The sequence below is a fragment of the Mustela nigripes genome, chromosome 14, assembly GCF_022355385.1.
Source record: "Mustela nigripes isolate SB6536 chromosome 14, MUSNIG.SB6536, whole genome shotgun sequence".
Lineage (NCBI taxonomy): Eukaryota > Metazoa > Chordata > Mammalia > Carnivora > Mustelidae > Mustela > Mustela nigripes.
Window position 1 is genome coordinate 83,090,035 of NC_081570.1, and position 21,056 is coordinate 83,111,090.

General features: G+C 36.1%; 1 protein-coding gene across 4 annotated transcripts in view; it reads right to left on the minus strand.

The window, feature by feature from the left end:
* The window catches only part of DPYD (dihydropyrimidine dehydrogenase), an 833,094-nt gene that overhangs the window by 439,876 nt on the left and 372,162 nt on the right, over window positions 1-21,056 (minus strand). For all 4 annotated transcript variants that reach the window (XM_059375481.1, XM_059375484.1, XM_059375483.1 and 1 more), the window contains one exon: window positions 9,148-9,358. In XM_059375481.1, the coding sequence (XP_059231464.1) occupies window positions 9,148-9,358 (211 nt within the window). The remainder of the gene's footprint in view (window positions 1-9,147; window positions 9,359-21,056) is intronic.

Sequence of the window (21,056 nt, forward strand, 5' to 3'; positions counted from 1 at the left end):
TGTCTCTGTATCTTACCAGTCCTCAAAAAGCTGAAATTAGTAATCATAATTTGTGAATTTGGAAGGAGAAATTAGCCATACATAACTCACTTCTGTCATGCATATAGTTTCCGGAGCTGCCCCTTTGGGCACAGGTTCTCCCCCTTCCCTAGTACCAACAATCCTACTGGGATACCTTCCCATTAGGGGATCTACACTGTGGGATCACACCCATGACTGAGTGAATAACTGCCTAATTCAGGTGCTCAATACTAGAAAACACATTTGCCTTCTGATATGAACCACCTCAAAGATGATTTCATGGTTTCTAATTCCCAATTATTTGAAGAATACACAAATGGTGCAAGATCCAAGCACTTAACAGTATGATCTCCTTAACAATAAAGATCTCCCCCATATCTAAAACTTCCATTTATCACGGATGTCTAAAGAATACAATTCAAAATCCCTAGTTTAGCATATAAGTCTCTGGAGTCTATATAAGCTTGTAGCCAAATTTCCTACCATCCTATCCCTTACCCATGTCCCACCCTTATTTTATCATACATCATCTGCTCCAGCTAAACAGAATTTCTCACCATTGCCTGGTCACATGAAACCATTTGTCAGCTTACATTTTTGTGTATGATATTCCCTCTAACAGGGCAACTCCTACTGAAGTTCTAAAACCCAGTCCAAATGTGATCTCAAAATTAGCACATTGTGTTACAATGTATGCATGTATGCGCCTGTTTCTTCCATTAGCCCATGGATCCCTGAAGTGCAAAGACTCTCTTTTACTCATATTTGTATTCCTAGCACCTGGCCAGTGCATAGCTGGACATTAAGAAATATTTGCTGCATGATGAATCATGAGAGAATGAGTGGTAAAAATCATAAAATAAAAAGCTCAATTTTAGGAATAAAAATGGAAAATTCAGACCTTCATTTATAAAGATGAGAACATGCATGAAATAAGTAGGCTGATGACAACTTTCAAAAAGACATGATTTTTTTTTATATATATAGCTTTTTAAGATGACTGTAAAATGACTGTTTAATCTAACAGTGTGCTGTTGAGCAAGTTGCATAATCTCCCTGGGGCTCCCTCCCTTCCCACCCCCATTCCACCTGTAAACTCCCACATACCCCTCAAAGTTTCAGTTATAACTCACTTCCTCTAGGAAGCTTCCCTGAACCCTCAGACTGCATTCTGTGCTTCCCTCTAGCACAGCTTATCTTCATTGTTTCTCTCCCCTGTTAAACTGCATTCCTGGAGACAATGTTTGCATTGGCGTTTTCAGCACTTTATCCCAAGAACCTAAGCTCAGCACCTAGAATAGCAGGCTATCAGTGGTTATTAGTTAAACAAATACGCCTGCGAAATGAAGGGAGTAGAATATAAGATTTTTGAAGTCCCTCCCAGTACGTTTAGAAGTAGAAAGAAAAGTCCCATGCGAGTTACTGTGCTATAACATGTCCAGTAAGTTACACTGGACTGCCAGGTTTAGTTCTCAATTCTATCTCATCCATTCTCAGTTCTGTTATTCAGTAAGCCCCTTACTCTGACATTTGTGCTGTCAACCAAAAAGTTCTCCTGTCTCTAATGAAGTCCAGTACTCCACAGTCTGCTCCCTGGAAATTTGTTGCCAGTATTTCCGTTTATTTAAAAAAAAAAATGCATCCAACAGTGAAAATTTGACCAGTTATGGCATAGTCTCAACCTGGTACCCATTCCTCTCCCCTCCTCTTTATCTTTGGTAAGGGAGAAGAGGAATTTTGTAAGCTGGAGGCCACAAAGAGTAGACAATTGTTCAAAGAAAATTTGCTCAATCTCTAAGTGCAACCAGTAGCTTCTGCAAGAGATATTTCCTTGTTTGAAAAGTGGAAGACACTAGTTTAAAAGGGAAGGGGAGTTATTAAAATGGCACAGTGTTTCCAACTCTCTCAGTGAATTACCATAATAAGGAATAAAACAAGCAAAGCATATTGATGCTATGTCTTAAAGCACAGATAATCATTATTACCAGGCTCACCCAGTGCTCACTTAAAAAACTTTTTCCTAGGTTTTCTTTAACACATAAGTAACTGAGGACAAATGGACACATTTGAAAAATTCCTGAAAGTCTTCACTGTCAGGGTCTCGTGCACACCATTTCTTGCCTAACTGGCAATTTCTAGCTCTGACTTAGGCCAGAATAGGGCACATTAACCCATGGCCTGCACTTCTTTTCAGTACAGAGGCAAGTGAATCAAAGCTACACTAGAAGCTGGTATTGGCAGAACCTTTGATTTACTCCCATGAGGTTGTTTTTTTAAAAGATTTATTTATTTATTTATTTGACAGTCTGAGATCACAAGTAGGCAGAGAGGCAGGCAGAGAGAGAGGAGGAAGCAGGCTCCCTGCTGAGTAGAGAGCCCCATGCGGTGCTCCATCCCAGGACCCTGGGACCATGACCCTAGCCTAAGGCAGAGGCTTTAACCCACTGAGCCGCCCAGCACCCGCCCCCATGAGGTTTTAAAAAACTTTTATTAGAGTTTTCCAATAAAAAGAACTGGTAAGTGATTTTAAAATCCTTTTCCCCCCAAAACATTCCCTTTATGAAACTAACTTCAATTAATGATATCAAGGCAATTGGTTTCTGAGGGTTTCACTGAAAATTCAGAAAGAACTAAAGAAGGCTTAGTGTTTTCTTGTTATTTCTAGCAAGCTGAACAGAAAGAAAATGTAGGCACTCAGAGAAGTAGATAAACTCCTTTCCTAGAAGAAGGGCCACACATTCCTTGCTATACCAGGAGAGTTCCCTTTGTCATTTGCTCGCCAGAGCAGTGCCATGTAGCACTATTCGGAGTCAGCTTTATTGCCACCATTCATCCCATGTCTCCCTTCCCAAAACACAGATTTTTAATCTTAATTATATCATCCCATAGTTTTCAAGCACTTAAAACTCAAACTTAGTATCCTCAAAAGTGCTTTTCCCTCTCCTTAAAAGTAACAGAGATCCATCAAAAATTTAAACAAATGAAAACCTGGCCCAATTTCACCCTTTTTAAGAGGAAAAGAAGTTATTAAAAATCCTTTTCTCTTTATATACCTGATTTGGGGGCACCTGGGTAGTACGGTCAGTTAAGTGTCTGACCCTTCGTTTTGGCTCAGGTCAGGATCAGGTCAGGATCCTGAGGGAGATAGGGCTCCAGGTCGGGCTCTGCACTCAGCCCAGAGTCTGCTTGAGATCCTTTCTCCCGCTCCCAGCCCCTCCTGCTTGTGCTTTCTCTCTCTTTAAAATTAATAAATAAATCTTCAAAAAAAATGATTTGCAGAAACTCAAAATGGAGATTTCTGACTACTACTAAAAATTAACTGAAAGATTTCATTCCCTTTGATGATAGTTTGAAAAACATCAGAATTGATAATAAAACATTTTAAAATGTATGATACAGTTACAGTCTGTATAATCTTTTTCTGCAAAAAACTAACCAAATATACGAAACTTTTTCATATTTAAAAAATCATAAATGTAAAAGCACATTCTTTACTTATTTACAAAGACATATCCACAGAACCTCTAAGTTCCCAGATGAAGTCTTGATTTTTATTCCTAAACAACATTCATACTATCACAAGGATATAATATAATGCAATTTAATTATTAAAATATGCTTTGTTATGTAAGGATAGTAACATCTAGGAGATGCTTACCATATGCCAGATAGATATTTAAGTGCTTTACATATATCATTCATTTGTTCTTAAAATAACTTGAGAAGGTAGATACTATAATCAACCCTCCTTAAAAGATCGGGACCATGAAGTACAAAGAGACTAAGGGAGCCAGGTTCCCAGCTGCGCAGCCTGGCTCCAGAACCTATGCTACACCAGACAGCCTCTAATTAGGTATAGTATATACTGGATTATAAAGAATGCAAAAATTTATGCCAAAACAGAAAAAAAATCAATAACAATAAGAAAACAGAACTGTATCTAACTTTTCTATTTTCTAAAAAAATAAATAAACCAAACTGGCCACATAGTGGGAAGAAATGACAAATAGGTGTAAAAAATTAGTAACTTAACATGGATCAAGTCCATTACACAACTATATATTATCCATCTACTATAGGCACACTAATATGTTGGCTACTCTTGGGACTCCAACTTACTATAAAGGTACAGTCTTTATGTATTGGGGGTTTACAATCTAACTGGAAGATAAATTGCAATAAGTTCTAGAAGATCAAAGCATACAGCTCTTTTTAAAGTCAACATTTCAAAAAATGAGAGGATGGTTGGATGCAGTGTATAGAAGGGGCACAGGGGTCATGGCAAGGGCTAGAGTGCCTTTCTTCAGTTGTCTGGAAGCATATTCAGAGGCACATAAAATTACGTCATCTAGATCTGCTGGAAGGTGAGGACAAGGCCAACTGTTATTATTAACTCCACTGGAAAAATGAAGCTGTGAGATTAATGAAAATGCTAACAATTATCCTCATCAGCTCGAAACTAACAGAAAAGATATGCACACTTCCACAAATGGCCATTTGGTTCCAAGCAGAAAGAGAAGGTAAGATAAACTTAGAATAAGCAAGGAGTCTCTTAAACCTGAGACTGTCCAAACAAACAAAATAAGAGAACATTCAATTCAATAAACTTTGACGTTGGTGTTTAGCAGAAGAGGAGACTTCGTGTATCACAAAATACCTACTGTTGAAATATATAAAGGTTTTTAAATTTCCACTGAAGGGCAATGTTTGTGGACTAGAAATGCCAGTAGAGGTAGCTTGTGCTTAATTTGCTGACAGACTTTAAAATCAGTCTTGAACAATAAAATCCCAATTTAATGTGATTTGGAATCTTACATACTTAGAGCGAATGGATGAGAATTTTTAAAAGGTAGAACCACTCTTAGTTTTTCACAGGAAAGATATCAAATAAGGCTGAGACTTTATTATCGCAATCAAATTAGAAATCAAACACCACACTGCCTTTAGAATTTGGGACAGTAGTTAATGAAGGATTCAATTAAATTGTGTTCCTAATAAGCACATATATATTCCATGCAGAGGGATGTGGAATAGAGTCTTTTGTTCCTATTTACCACTCACTGCTACAACCCAAAAAATGAAATAGAAATAAAATAGAATTAGATAAAATAATGATGATCACTCATATATGTTATTAGCCTCATTAGCAATGAAATAATTAGCAACTATAATCCAAGGATATTATCCATATTTGTTTTATAAATTTGATATACTTTTCTATAAGCTTTGAGGCTTTCACCATTTTTACAACAGGAAGGATTTATTACAGATATATTGGGTGCTTAATACTAAGTAAAGTTATTTTATATTCTTTGTGAGACTCACAAATTAAGAACTTGCAAAAGTAACGTGGTATGTACAAGGGGAAAAAAACCCTGAGATTAAAAATTTAATTTCCTTGAAATTTCCCAATTTAGGTTACTTTTATAAATATGTGTTATTGATATAACTGAGATGCTACAAGTATTTTCATTTAAAATACTATAATCAGAGAATGCTGAGAAAATGTTATCACCATACTTTCTCTGTCAAGTTTATTTCATGCCTTGAATTCTTCAGCATATATTTATATTTATATAATGCATTCAGCGAGGACTTTCTGAATAACCAGTATGGAATCCACCTGTGTGAAGATATTGGGAGGAATCCTACAGGGAAGAATGGGAAATAAAGCTGGGTTCATAGTATATATAGAGCCACTTGCTGAAGTTCTCAAGTGCAAAGAGCTTCATCCTACAGTATGCAGGCTGTACAGTAACACTGGCGAATGTAATGAAAAGAAAACTGGAATTAGATATTTGAATCTGGGAAAACATCTTGAACATTAGCGATGGGAGAACTACAGTACCATTTAAATAACAGCAAAGCTGAAGTGCAATCTGCCTTAGGGAAACCTCATGAGGTGATCCTTCCTTACTTGGTACATGTCTCTAAATATATTATTTCTCACTTGGTAAAACAATTATTTGTTTAAAAGTCTGACCCATGCCCCAGTCTGTGAGGTTTTTAAGTAGAAGGAATAGCTCATTCATCTTAGTACTCTCCAGAATACAACTTAGTATTGGGTATCCATGAGATGCTGAGTAAATGTTTGTTACACACAGGTCATACAAGAAAGGATGAAATGTCTTCTGAGACATAGAGTGGAGAGAGAGATTTTGAAGCCAGTTATACAGAAGTGAAATAGTGTCTACTGTAAGTCTAGCCTCAACCTGGCACACAGAAGTTGTTTATTAAGTCTTTCTTATAGGAATGAATGTGTGTATGAATAATAAATGAATTGATGAGGTGGTTGGTACACTGAAGGATTAAATATATTAAGAGATAATAGGTGAAGTCTGAACTTGGGAAAGCACTAAAAAGTAATAAGCTAGAGGGAGAAAACTATTCAGTGATAGGCTCAAAAGAGGAATAGTTAAAAGAAAAAAAAAAACAAGAAAACAGAGTGTCATAAACAATAATAATGTGTTACATTTCCAAAGCACTTTCACGTTACTTCATTTTAATTCTGACAACAGTCCTGAAAGGTAAGGGGAGAAGGTTTTATTATGCTTGTTTTTTTATAGAGGAAGAAGCTAAGGCTCAGAAAGGTTAAGTGACTTAGAGAGAGCATTTCAAATAGAAAGAAATATTTAACATTGTCAAATGCAGAAAATAGAATGAGGACTGAGAAAATGTCATATAGTTAGGCATGCAGTTCATAGAAGCCTGTGCATAGTGAGGCTGGGAAGGAGGGAAGAGAGGTGGAGAGGCAGGTCAACAGTTTAAGAAAGGTGTTAGAGATAAAATCTATTAAATCACATAGTATCACATGTGTGATGCTCACAATAGTGTCACACATAAATCTCATCACACAGGTATCAAGAAGGAATAAGACTTAAGGTAGAAAAGGGAGACATGAACAGTTTCTCTTCTTACCTGAATGGACAACTTGCTTCCTATAAACTGATTTTCACTATAGCTAATATGTGTGTCCATATGAAAACTTGCTGACTTTGAAATTTAAACAAAAATTTTAAATGCCATTTGGGTAAGATCTTCTTGGTAAAATTCTAACAATTATTGATTCCCTTCCTCTCTTTAATGTTTTCCACTCAAAAAACAGTACTGAAAACTTCTAGAGGGAAAGAGAGGCATGAATGCTAGTTCACCTTCCAGCTTTTCCAGCACCCCTCTTGCTTGGAAAGTAGCTTCTTATTAATGCAAACATTGAAAGGCCCTGGAAAAGCAAATAATTCTATTTAACGATAATTTTTTCAAGCATCTGTTATTTCAAGACAAGAGGAGAAGGGAAAAAGAGGAAAGTGCAGGCCATTTTTCCTTTACTTGTCTAGATGTATACGAGTAGTACATGTGAAACCCTGGAAGAAACATGCACAAGTAGAATACATAAATACATTCTGGAATGACTTTGTCAAATAAACATGACTAGATCAAACTTTCCTGAATTTCATATTTTAAATACTAAGTTAAATCTTTCACTTTTCATGCAAATGAGCCTAAGTTTTGCGAAAGCTGTTTTATATGATCTGAGTCACATCTACTTAGGTTTATTTGGGAAAAAATACATTTTTCTTAATATTAGAGATGTCAGTTGTGAAACATAAATTTCGATGGGTAAGCTAAATTAGTCCTTGATAAGTGAATCATCAACAGGTGATTTAATTGCTAGTTAAATATGATTCAACTTTTTACTCAGCTTCAGGTGATGTGCTGAGTAATAAGAACAGTATGATTTTTTAGATGATAGAATGTAATTTACGTATGTTTCTTTTTTTTTTTCTTCCTGAACCCAGTTAATGAATAAACAAACCAAACTGTGACTGTGTCTACATATCACATAAACATCTAGATGAAAAGTGACAAATTCAGGCCATCATCCAGCTATTTGAAAACATTTATCTTGATGACATTAAACATCTGGATGTTTCCAAATATCAAGATGTTTGATGTCCTGCAGATAAAATATCCTGATGACTGGCTGAATTTTTTACTTAAGCACATTTGCATTTTTCAGACACAGATTATAATTTTATTTTAGACACAAAATGTAATTTTAGCACGGATATAGTAGGGAGTCATAGAAATTGTCAGGTCTCGATTTTTTGTTATTACTATTCACAGTGAATCTCTGACTTGGAGAAATGCCTTTTATTTTCCTTTCAGTAAATAAAAGAGTTAATCATCATTTCAACAATGTGTATTAAAAGGTAAAGAATTTGCAAAATGAAGACGCATAAATACCTAAGCTTTCATCTACAGTGACCCACAAAAACACTGAGTGTGGTGAAAATACACTACACCTTCCTTAATTGACTGACTTATTACTCAGTTGGAATACTACATAAGACATTTCCTTTTCTTATTATACTTTTTTTTAAAGCATTTTGTTCTTCCATAGCATGTCCATTTATGCCATCCAGATGAAATGAGAGGAGTTCAAACTTTCTAATTTGATTATTTTGATTTTTCTAGTGATGGTCTGGCATGAAGATAGCAGTACACCTGAATTCTATTTTTGCCTATTCATTTGGTCTTAATTTGTCTGAATCATTGATGATTGGTTGTTATAACTTCTCTGTCACATTTTTTCTTTTTTTTTTTTTTTAAAGATTTTATTTATTTGACAGAGAACACAAGTAGGCAGAGAGGCAGGCAGAGAGAGAGAGATAGAGAGAGGAGGAAGCAGGCTCCCTGCTGAGCAGAGAGCCTGATATGGGATTCCATCCCAGGACCCTGAGATCATGACCTGAGACAAAGGCAGAGGCTTTAACCCACTGAGCCACCCAGGTACCTTCTCTGTCACACTTTCTTACTCAATGTCTAATTGAAGAAAAAGCCACTCTTAGAGGAAACAGGCAAACGTTACCGCAAAATAGAATATGTATTTTGATTATCAGTTTACGAGAAAGATTAATGTTATTTTCAATTCCCACCACTGTAAAAATAATTCTGTATAAGCATTCAATGCCATTTCTAAGCCTTTTAAATCAAAATTGCTTGGATTTTATACTAGAAGAAGAAAATGAATGTTAAAGTGAAAAACAATTCCCTGAAAACTGGAAACTATTATGGCACTAAAATAACAGACAATTGCCTAACACATTTCAGCTCCTGATACTCTACCTGTAGGATCGCTCAGAACTGAACCAAAGGCACTGATGACCACATCGGCTTTCAGAGTGACTATCTCATCTTCATGTTCATGCCAGTTTCCCGCTTCATCTTGCTCTGTTCGAACAAACTGCATGGCGACAATTCTCCCTTCTTTCAATATAACCTTCCGTGGAGACAGAAAAGGCAAGAATTCACACCTTTTTTCCTTAGCAAGTTCCACCTAAAACAAAACAGAACAGAGAAAAACTTCTGTATTGAATGCTGATTTTTAATTCAATTATGTACTCTACAGCTTATGACGGTTAAACCAACATGAAGCCTTTTCTTTCATCAAAGCTGAGGTTCAGTTATCAGCTATTTACATTTTGCAAATCACTGATTCAGGGGAGTCTTCCATCAGTTGGAGTTGTCACATGGAAGTTTAAAGTGCATGGCATCACAACATATTTCTCAAGTTCTCAGGACTGCTGCTCTATGGTTGGTGGCATGTAAGGCTTTGGCTCTAGCAGCCCGGTTTTCCATATGCTTTCACTTCTGTAGTATAAGTTCTCTTTTAAATCATGCTACGTATGAAAATAGATATTTCTGATTATTAATGGGTTGCATTAGCTAAACTGGAAATAAGTTAATAAAGTGGGTGAGCCAATCTTGGCAAGTACGTGATTAAAATGGTAGGTAGAAAAAAGAAGACTGAGAAACTGTGGAATCAAGAAATAAATAACATTTTAATCTTACTTTCATAAAAAGGCAAATGAGAAATTTAAGAAAGAGAAATGAGCATGTTCTTGACAAATTCCCAGTTCTTCCACATCTATTACCTCATATGTGGAACACCCTCATTTTCGTTTTTATTCTCATAATGGGATGTCTATCAAGACAGAATGTTAATACTTACATATCTATTCATTTTTCCATTTACTATTTTTTGGGTAATCCAGGCCTTTGTCAATATAACCCTACGTAGTATGTTGAGTTGGTTTTTTGTTTTTGTTTTTGTTTTTTCAAAAAAATGTACTATTGGAGAGGCTGAGGTGGGTATCAAGTCTCATTCTTTCCCTCCCTCATGGAAGATAGGTGGGTTCTTAGTAGGACCCTGACAAGTGAGGTTGAGAAAGTCATATGTGTAAGCTCCAAACCAGGAGTTGTCTGGGCAACATCAAGATGAAAAAAGTGAGTCATAAATTGACCTGCTCAATCTTGTGATCACGCCATAAACCCACCTCTCAACACTCTGTCCATAATTAGTGGTTGCAAACTTTGGCATGCATCAGAATCACCTAGAGGGCTTGGACCCACCTCAGAATTTCTAGTTCTATAGGATTGGATAAGGCATGAGGATCTGCATTTCTAACAAATTCCTATGTGATGGCATGCTTTGGTTTAGAAATGACAGTTTGTGAATCACTGTCTTACCAGACTATAGCTGACTAGCTCTGAACTTAGTTGGTTGGTCTACACCAGGCATGCACCTACACCATACATTCTCAATGAGAGTAATATCACCCATAAGGGAGCAAAAACGGATTCTTAAGGAAGGAAAGAATCTTTGATGTCATAATAATTTGTGGCACCCTGCCCCATAAGAGCAGTAGTACATAAACAGATACACATGATATCAGGAGTATTAAAATTATAGTGTGTTTGTGTGGGGGGGGGGGCGGTTAACTAGGAAAAAAAGTTTAAAAAGGCTCCTAGAGGGATAATTTAAAAAACAAAAACAAAAACATGGGGCACCTGGGTGGCTCAGTTGGTTAAGAGTCTATCTTCGGCTCAGGTCATGATCCCAGGGTTCTGGGATTGAACCCCAAGTCAGGCTCCCTGTTAGGCAGGGGAGTCTGCTTCTCCTTCTGACCCCTTGTGCTCTCTCTGTCTCAAATAAATAAAATCTTTAAAAAAACCTGAGGAACACTGGTCATTACTATATATTGGCATGAAACTATTGAGTCTATGTCTTATTCAAGATATGTTTTGAATATTGGCCTTAAAGCCTTAAAATTTGGAAAACTAAGAAATTACTGATATAAAAAATACTAGATATTGGTATGTCATGGGTAGCAAATATACAAAACAATAGATCTCAAAATTGTTTATACAGGTAAGTGGAATTGAATCAGGTTTGAAACCAGCTTCCACTGCTTACTTGAGATAGTCTCTAAAAAAATCTCTCTGATCTTGAGGATCCTTATATGTAAAATGGGGATAATACCTAATTACCTGGTATATGGTGTTACTTAAAGCAATTTAGAAATGTAAAGCACCTAAAGCAGAACTAAAGCAGAACTTAACATATGGAAGGTGCAAGTAAGTAAATATTATTTATTTGTAGTTGCAATTTTCTGAATTAATTTCTCCTCTCAATCATGCTTCAAACTATTCAATACCACTTAGCACTGGGCTTATGCTTCTAATAGAAAGGTGGCCCAAAAACAACGTTAAGAAAAAGAGAAGGCCAAAGAACTTCAGATGCCTTTTTAATTTTCCACAAAATAAAATGTATGATTTGTAGAAGGCAAACTAGTCCTTGAACAGTTCTAATTACAAACTAAATATGGCTCCTACATAAGATATGCTTCTGTATCACTTCTGTCACATTTGCGTTACCTTATCTAGCGCCTTGTAACTCATCAATATAAACCAGTGTATTGTGTTTCAAAAATGTCAAGTGATGCTAAATTTTAATGATAATGCCAAACTTGATTGAATAACAATGACAAATGTTTATGGTTTGAATAAATCAATACATGATGCATATTTATAATAGTACTCTTTCCTGTGAAGGGCAGAAATAAAATCCTGAGCTATGCTGTACATATTGGGAGAATGTCTCAGACTGATTTAGGGTCTACTTTGTCCCGTTTTACTTTTTGCTCTATTAATACTTAGATAGTATCTACTACTCTGTGTAGGTCATCTCATATACGTTTTTGGCAAATGTGGCATTGAATTAAAACCAAATTGGGCATTGCAAGCAAATCAAAACTTTTAAAGTAATGATTATCAATGATTTATTGCTTGAACATGCTTTAGTTGTATTCTTACTTTTGAGAGCCTAAAAACTACATGCCATTATGAACATGAAGAAACCGAATTTTAGTATTTCCTCAGTTCACATCATAATTTTCCATATGCACCAGGTAGCTTGTATTTGTGCCAACTATCTGATAGTGCACAGAAGCTGAGAGGGTGAACAGTGGCTCCCACAAAGATTACTCTGAAATTCTACTTTTGAAACTCGATATGTTCTATACTACCTAAAACATGTTAGACTAGGCGATTGGGCAGCAGACATAAATCATACCACTTCTTGCTATTTTGCTATTAAGTAGCTATTTTTCATTTTATGCAAGAGATGGAAAAACTTTTAAGGGAAAGATAGGAAGATATCACTTTAACATATGTATTTACTTGGAAAGTATTTGTATTATATTGGGAAAAGGAGAGCTGAGATGATAATGATTTTTTTTTTTTTTGAGAGGATGAGATTTATCTCAGTCAACAAGGAAATATTAGGAAAATGAGAATTCAAAATAAGTAAAGTCATGTGTCAAATGAAATATCCTTTGAGTTATTTGTAGACAACAGAGGAGTTTACTTTCACTATTTAAGAAATCTAACAAGACAAAAATAACAATAATGGATATTTACATAGCAGGCATTTTTTTTCTTTCTTTCTTTTTTTTTTTTTGAGAGAGAGATAAGTCAGGGGAGGGGCAAAGGGAGAGAGAGAGAGAAAATCTAAAGCAGGCTCCATGCCTAGCACGGAGCCCGACAGGGGGTTAATCTCAGGACTCTGAGATCATGACATGAGCCACAAATTGAGAGTCGAAGCTTAATGGAACAAGCCACCCAGGAGCCACGATAGCATATTCTTTTAACTGCTTTACATAAGGCTCATTTTAACTTTCAGACAGAATACATATTATGATACTTATATATTAGTTATTTTTTTTAATATTAAGATTTAAACTAACATTTTTTCCTTATTGTGGGTCAAAAACCTAGTAACATGCTGAGTATTATGACTTACAGCTTTGGCACCCAACCTCAGGCACTCTGCTGCCTGCTGTCCTCACAACTAATCCCATGTGGGAAGAAGCACTATTTCCTTGCTTAGAAGAGAAACTGATGTTCAGAGAAACCAAAGATATATTAAGAGATGACAAAGCTTAGCTAAAATCCTGATATGGCTAAACAAAAATCCTGGGTGATATTCATTAATGTCCAAAGAGAGCAACTCTGTATATTTGAAAGAATGAGACTTCTCTGGTACTGGTTAGGGAATCTCAAAACAAGGTTAATTAGACTAGGAAAGGATGTAGTCTAAGGCAAATTAAAGGTCAAGGGGTTGGCCTGATAAAGGCTGCCCTCAGGGCACCAGGGGGGCTCAGTGGGTTAAGCCTCTGCCTTCAGCTCAGGTCCTGGTCTCAGGGCCTGGCACTGGGCTCTCTGCTCAGCAGGGAGCCTGCTTCCCCCCCCTCATCTGCCTGCCTCTCTGCCTACTTGTGCTCACTCTCTCTGTCAAATAAATAAATAAAATCTTTGAAAAAAAAAAAAAATGCTGCCCTCAGTGGGAAGAAGAGATTCAAGCTTCCTATTCTAAGTTTAGAAGTACAGTAAAATCATGAAATACAGGAACCAAGTGATAGACTTCTGAACTCATAGTTTTTAAAGTGGATAATTGAGAAAAAGAATATATAACTCAAGATACAAAAGTGAAAAATAAAAATAGAATTTAAATAAATTTACTTCTTAGACAGTAAATTCCTTCACAAAACTCTTTAAATACAGAAAGAATATCTTATTTAATTTGCTATCCCCAGGGTTGAGGAGTGATACTCAAATATTTAACAAATGATGAATATAAGCCAATGAATGGTCAAAAAGATGCCTGGCAAATCAGCATATACTCTAGCCAATATGCCACATGGAAGGACATAAATGATGAGCACGCAGTAGACTCTGAATAACATTTTGTTTACTAAGATGAATGACTAATATGAAAACCCAGAGGGCATTCAAGTTAATGAAAGGACAATCAACTAGTAGTATATGGAGTCAATGACTACTAAATACACATCGCAAAGCACGTTAACACTGGGTACACAAATGACATGCTACCTGACCACAGCATCCAATGTTGTGAGGTTGAAATACGAAGTAAGCGATGTTCTTTCTCAGCTGTCAGTTACACTGCCATGACAAATTGATGGGCCAGACTGACCAGTGGTCTAACCTCACGCAGTGAGTCTTAATATTTTACTGTTTAATGAGCCTTCTGTTCATAGATGTCAGTGTTAGTGCTTTTTAATATCTAATGTTTCTAATGATCACTAATAATCAGCAACTCTGTAGTTTTGGTACATAACATTTCTGTTCATGGCACACATATTTGTTTGTTTGATGGTACGTGTTCTCATGAGGGACAAGTGGTACATGAAGCAAACATACAAACCTCTCGTCCATATCTTCACCAATAATAACCCAAGGGAATGAAGGAGAAACATCTATAAGGTTCTATTTTGGAGGCTCAATAAACCAAGTTGTTACTTTCTTTTCATACCATATAAGGAAAGTTAAGAAGAACCTTCTTAGCTTTGATTTTATCTCCATATTCAGGGAAGATACGTGGTTGATGCTGAGTGAAATAAAAATAGAGTGCTATTGCATGCGGTAATGATGATCATTTTAATGATTAACTTTATGTAATGTGATGATTTGGTCTGATTAATATTACAGGCATCATACTGTGGAAATTATGAAACAACTTAATTTACTATAATTAAAAGCATGATGTCAACTCATTTTTAGATTGCATATAGGCAAAGTAAGCATAGGTTATAAACTATAATGAGAACTCAAACCCAGCATACATTAAATTCTAATATACAAAGTTTGAGAAATAATATGAAGAAACAATATTCTTTGTAAAGATTGCCCTTAAATAGCTAGGTATTTAACAACTTGTCAATTCTATATGAACATGAGAACCTAAGAGATAGGATTTCAAATTAAAGTTATTTGGTAGTCTGTTTTGGTCAGTGATAATCCTGAAAAATATTAGCTTTTACTTCATCCCTGTTAAATTATTGCATATCCCACAAACATTCATAACCACACAATAAGAGTTCCACTCATCTATAAATTTACCAAAGATTTATTAAGACCTTTGTGTAAAAAAAAAAAAAAAAATGGTGCTAGGTGCTATAGCTAATAAAACATTACCTGCTTTCAAAACTTTCACAGAGGCAGGCAAATCAGCAATCAAATTCAGTGTGGTAACACATATAAACACAGTGTGCACCAATGGCATATAAAAAGGCATTCTGTCCAGCAGCAGTGCAGGTCAAGAAAGGGAAGCCTAGAAAACGTACTGTTTGAACTAACCTTGAAGGATGAGTAGGAAGTAATTACTGGAAAGGAATTAGCTACTGGGAAATTATAGTATACAATAGATTATTTCCCTTAGGTGAGGAAAGATGTAGGAAGGTAAAGGAGTTTATTTCAACAAAGAAAGAAGGAAAGACACCTGGTTAAATCCCCTTGTGAACATGCTATTGGAAAACTATCACTCAGCATTCAAAAGTAGGAGAACCCTTATCTGTGGCATGCTTTTAGCAAGATATACCTGCTAGTCTAGGATAGCTATGGTAAAAAACAAAACAAAACAAAACAAAACAAAACAAGAAAACCTGGGAACTGGACTTATTGGGTAAGGATCTCTTAAAGAGTATATAAACTATGCAACTGAGTATATACTGGAGATATTTTATAGTTGAATTAGCTTCCTTTTGTGTAAGTGATGAGACTACTGATGTTACTTAGAAACCCCAAATTAATCTGGGTTAAAGTACATCTTGATACACCAAGGTGGGACCTGAGAAACCATGTTGGTGGTCCTGCACCTCTCCTTATTTACCCTATACTTCATGTTTATTTATATTTTATATAAAATATTTTATATATTTTATAAAATATATTTTAATATATTTATATATTTTATAAAAATATTTTTATATTTGTATTTTATTTGTTAAGAAAGCTTGATGCAGGTTCTCTTTCTCAGTATGAGTCTGATCTCACGATCCAATCTTCTGGTGAATCTGGTTACCAAGGAGATGAAGAAAACTCAAGAAAGAGGCAGTGAATTCTGCCTGCCCACTCTAGAGCTCATCTTCCTTAATTTACTAAATAGTTCTTAACCTCTTTTGTACTTTTTAGTTTGTATAGACTCACAGACAGCGGGAAAAGCAGAACAATTCTAATATGTTTACTAATTTCTAGACTATTTAAGCTAATTCTGCAGTTATTCTTTTCTTTAGCAAAAAAAGTTTGCTGAGACCACAAGTTGAGGTTCCTTTTAGTATGTACTATGATATTATAGGCTTTGGGGTTGTTTTTTCCACCTTAAGCTCGTTATTTTGTATGTATGCATGTATGTATGCATGTAGTCATTATTTTTCACTGTTCCAAGATTCATTGTTTATGAACCACACCCAGTGCTCTACGCAATACGTGCCTTCCTTAATATTCACCATCAGGCTCACCCATCCCCCCACCACCTGCCCTTCAAAACCCTCAGTTTGTTTCTCAGAGTCCACAGTCTCTCATGCTTCATTTCCCTCTCCAATTTACTCCAATTCATTTTTCTTTCCTTCTCCTAATATCCTCCATGTTATTCCTTATGCTTCAAAAGTAAGTGAAGCCATATCATAAATGACTTTCTCTGCTTGACTTATTTCACTCAGAATAATCTCCTCCAGTCCCATCTATGTTGATACAAAAGTTGGGTATTCATCCTTTCTGATGGTGGTGTAATATTTCATTACATATATAGACCATATCTTCTTTATCCATTTGTCTATCAAAGAGCATTTTGGATTTTTCCACAGTTTGGCGATTGTGGACATTGTTGCTATGAATATTGGGTTACAGATGGCCCCTCTTTTCACTACATCTGTATCTTTGGGGGTAAATACGCAATTACAGGGTCATAGAGAAGCTCTATTTTTAATTTTTTAAGGAGCCTCCACACTATTTTCCAAAGTGGCTGCACCAATTTGCATTCTCACCAACAGTGTATGAGGGTTCCCCTTTCTCCACATCCTCTCCAACACTTGTTGTTTCCTCTCCTATTAATTTTGGCCATTCTAACTGATATAAGGTGTTATCTCAATGTGGTTTTGATTTGAATGTCCCCGATGGCTAATGACAGTGAACACTTTTTCATGTGTCTGTTAGCCCTTTGTCTGTCTTCTTTGGAGAATTGTCTGTTCATGTCTTCTGCCCATTTTCGGACATGATTATCTGTTTTTTGGGTGTTGAGCTTAAGGAGTTCTTTATAGATCCTGAATATCAACACTTTGTCTGTAGTATTGTTTGCGAATATCTTCTTCCATTCCGTGGGCTGCCTCTTTATTTTATTAACTGTTTCCTTTGCTGTGCAGAAGCTTTTGATCTTGATGAAGTCCCAAAGTTCATTTCTGCTTTTGTTTCATTTGCTTTTGGAGACATATCTTGAAAGAAGTTCCTGTGGCCAATGTCGAAAAAGTTACTATGTTTTCCTTTAGGGTTGTGATAGATTCCTGCCTCATACTGATGTCTTTTATTCATTTTGAATTTATCTTTGTGGATGGTGTAAGAGAATAGTTGAATTTCATTCTTCTATACATAGTTGTCCAAGTTTCCCAGCACCATTTATTGAAGAGACTGTCTTTTTTTCACTGGATATTTTTTCCTGCTTTGTTGAAGATTATTTGACCATAAAGTTGAGGGTCCATATCTGGGTTCTCTATTCTGTTCCACTGGTCTATGTGCTGTTTTTGTGCCAGTACCATGCTGTCTTGGTGATCCCGGCTTTGTAGTAAAGCTTGAAATCAGGCAACGTGATGCCCCCAGTTCTGTTTCTCTTTTTCAGCATCTCCTTAGCAATGCGGGGTCTCTTCTGGTTCCATACAAATTTTAAGATTGTTTGCTTCAGCTCTTTGAAAAATGCTGGTGGAATTTTGATCGGAATGGCACTGAAAGTATAGATTGCTCTAGACAGTACAGACATTGTAACAATGTTTATTCTTCTGATCCATGAGCATGGAATGGTCTTCCATCTTTTTGTGTCTTCTTCAATTTTATTCATGAGTGTTCTGTAGTTCTTCGAGTACAGATCCTTTACCTCTTTGGTTAGGTTTATTCCAGGTATCTTACAGTTCTTGGTGCTACAGTAAATGGAATCGATTCTCTAATTTCCCTTTCTGTTAGTTACTAACAATTTTCATTGTTAGTGTATAAGAAAGCAAGATTTCTGTGCATTGATTTTGTATCCTGCCACATTATTGAATTGCTGTATGAGTTCTAGTAGTTTAGGGGTTGAAGTCTTTTGGGTTTTCCATATAAAGTATCATGTCATCTGCAAAGAGAGAGAGTTTGACTTCTTCTTTGCCAATTTGAATACCTTTTATTTCTTTTTGTTGTCTGATTGTTGTTGCTAGGACTTCTGATACTATGTTGAACAAGAGTGGTGAGAGTGGCAATCCTTGTCATGTTCCTGATCTCAAAGGGAAGGCTGTCAGCTTTTCCCCATTGAGGATGAGATTTGCTGTGGGTTTTTCATAGATAGATTTTATGAAATTGAGGAATATTCCCTCTATCCCTGTACTTTGAAGAGTTTTAATCAGGAACGGATGCTGTATCTTGCCAAATGCTTTTTCTGCATCAATTGAGAGGAGCATGTGGTTCTTCTCTCTTCTCTTATTGATTTGTTCTATCACATTGATTGATTTGTGAATGTTGAACCACCCTTGCATCCCGTGGATAAATCCCACCTGGTCATGATAGATAATCGTCTTGATGTGCTGTTGGATCCTATTAGCTAAGATCTTGTAGAGAATCTTTGCATCCATATTCATCAGGAATATGGGTCTGAAATTCTCCTTTTAGGTGGGATCTTTGCCTGGTTTGGGGATCAAGGTAATGTTGGCTACACAGAAAGAGTCTGGAAGTTTTCCTTCTGCTTCAATTTTTTGAAACAGCTCAGGATAATAGGTATCATTTCTTCTTTGAATGTTTGGTAGAATTTCTCAGGGAATCTGTCAGGTCCTGGGCTCTTGTTTTTTGGGAGGTTTTTGATCACTGCTTCAATCTCGTTACTAGATATTGGTCTCTTTAGGTTGTCAATTTCAGTCTTGGAAGCTTATAGGTTTCCAGGAATGCAACCATTTCTTCGAGGTTGCTTAACTTATTGGCATATAAATGTTGATAATAATTTCTGATGATTGTTTATATTTCCTTGGTGTTAGTCATGATTTCTCCCATTTCATTCATCATTTCATTAATTTGGGTTCTTTTTCTTTTCTTTTGGATTAGTTTGAACAGTGGCTTATCAATCTTATTGATTATTTCAAAGAACCAGCTTCTAGAAATAAGGACATCACTGACAACATGATGTCAATAAAAACTTGTTTTTTAATAATCACTCTCAATGTGAATGGCCCAAATACTCCCATAAAATAGCCCAGGGTTGCAGACTGGATACAACGACAGGACTCAATTATATGCTGTGTACAAGAGACACATTTTGAATTTACAGATACATCCAGACTGAAAGTGAAGGGATGGAGAACCATCTTTCATGCTAGTGGGTCTCAAAGGAAAGCTGGTATATCAATTCTCATATCAAATAGATTAGATTTTAAGCTAAAGACTGTAGTCAGAGATACAGAAGGACACTACACCATTCTTAAAGGGTCTATCCACCAAGGAGGTCTAACAATTGTAAATATTTATGTCCCCAATTGGCAGCAGCCAACTACATAAGCCAAAAAAAAAATAAGTTAAAAAAAATAAAGAGTCATATTGATATGAATACATTTATTGTAGGGGATCTTAACACATCACCCTCAGTAATAGATCAGCAAAGCAGAAGATCAACAAAGAAACAAGAGCTTTGAATGACACATTGGGCCACATGGACCTCATAGATATATACAGAACATTCCACCCTAAAACAACAGAATACTGGTTCTTCTCAAGGGTACATGGAACCTTCTCCTGAATAGACCACATACTGGGTCACAAAACAGGGCTCAACTGATACCAAAAGACTGAGACTATTCCCTGCATATTCTCAGACCTCAATGCTTTGAAACTGGAACTCAGTTTGGAAGGAATTCAAACATTTGGAAGCTAAACACCATCCTGCTCAAGAATGTTTGGATCAGCCAGGAAATCAAAGAAGAACTTAAGCAATTCATGGAAACCAATGAGAATGAAAACACATCGGTCCAAAATATATGTGATATAGCAAAGGCGGTCCTAAGGGGGAAATACATAGCCATTCAAGCCTATAAAACTATAAAACTAAAAAACTATACACTAAATCTTTTTACACCTTAAAAAACTGGAAAATCAACAACAAATTAAGCCAACCCCATGCACAAGAAGGAAAATAATTAAGATTAGAGCAGAGATCAATGAGTTAGAAACTAGAGATACAGTAGAACACTTAAGCTTTTTAAATTGAAGAATCCTGAGCTGAAAGAAATATTTTTCCATGTAAGAGTTGTACAATGCAGGGGATACAGCTGCCCCTTAACTATTTTATTGTGATACTACTGAGCTTCAAAAACCAGAAACACAATTCATGGGATAATTTAGGGGGTTAAATGCTTTTGCACAAGCATCACAAAATACATTTTTTTCTAACAAGGAGAATGCATTTTTGTTTTATTTTTTAAAAATTTTATTTGTTAGAGAGAAGGGGAGAGAGAGAGAGAGAGAATATGAGAAAGCATGAGGGGGCAGTGGGGCAGAAGGAGAAGTTGATTTCCTGCTGAGCAGGGAGCCTGACTCAGGGCTGGATCCCAGGACCCCAAGATTATGACCTGAGCCCAAGGCAGATGTTTAACTGACTGAGCCACCCAGGTGCC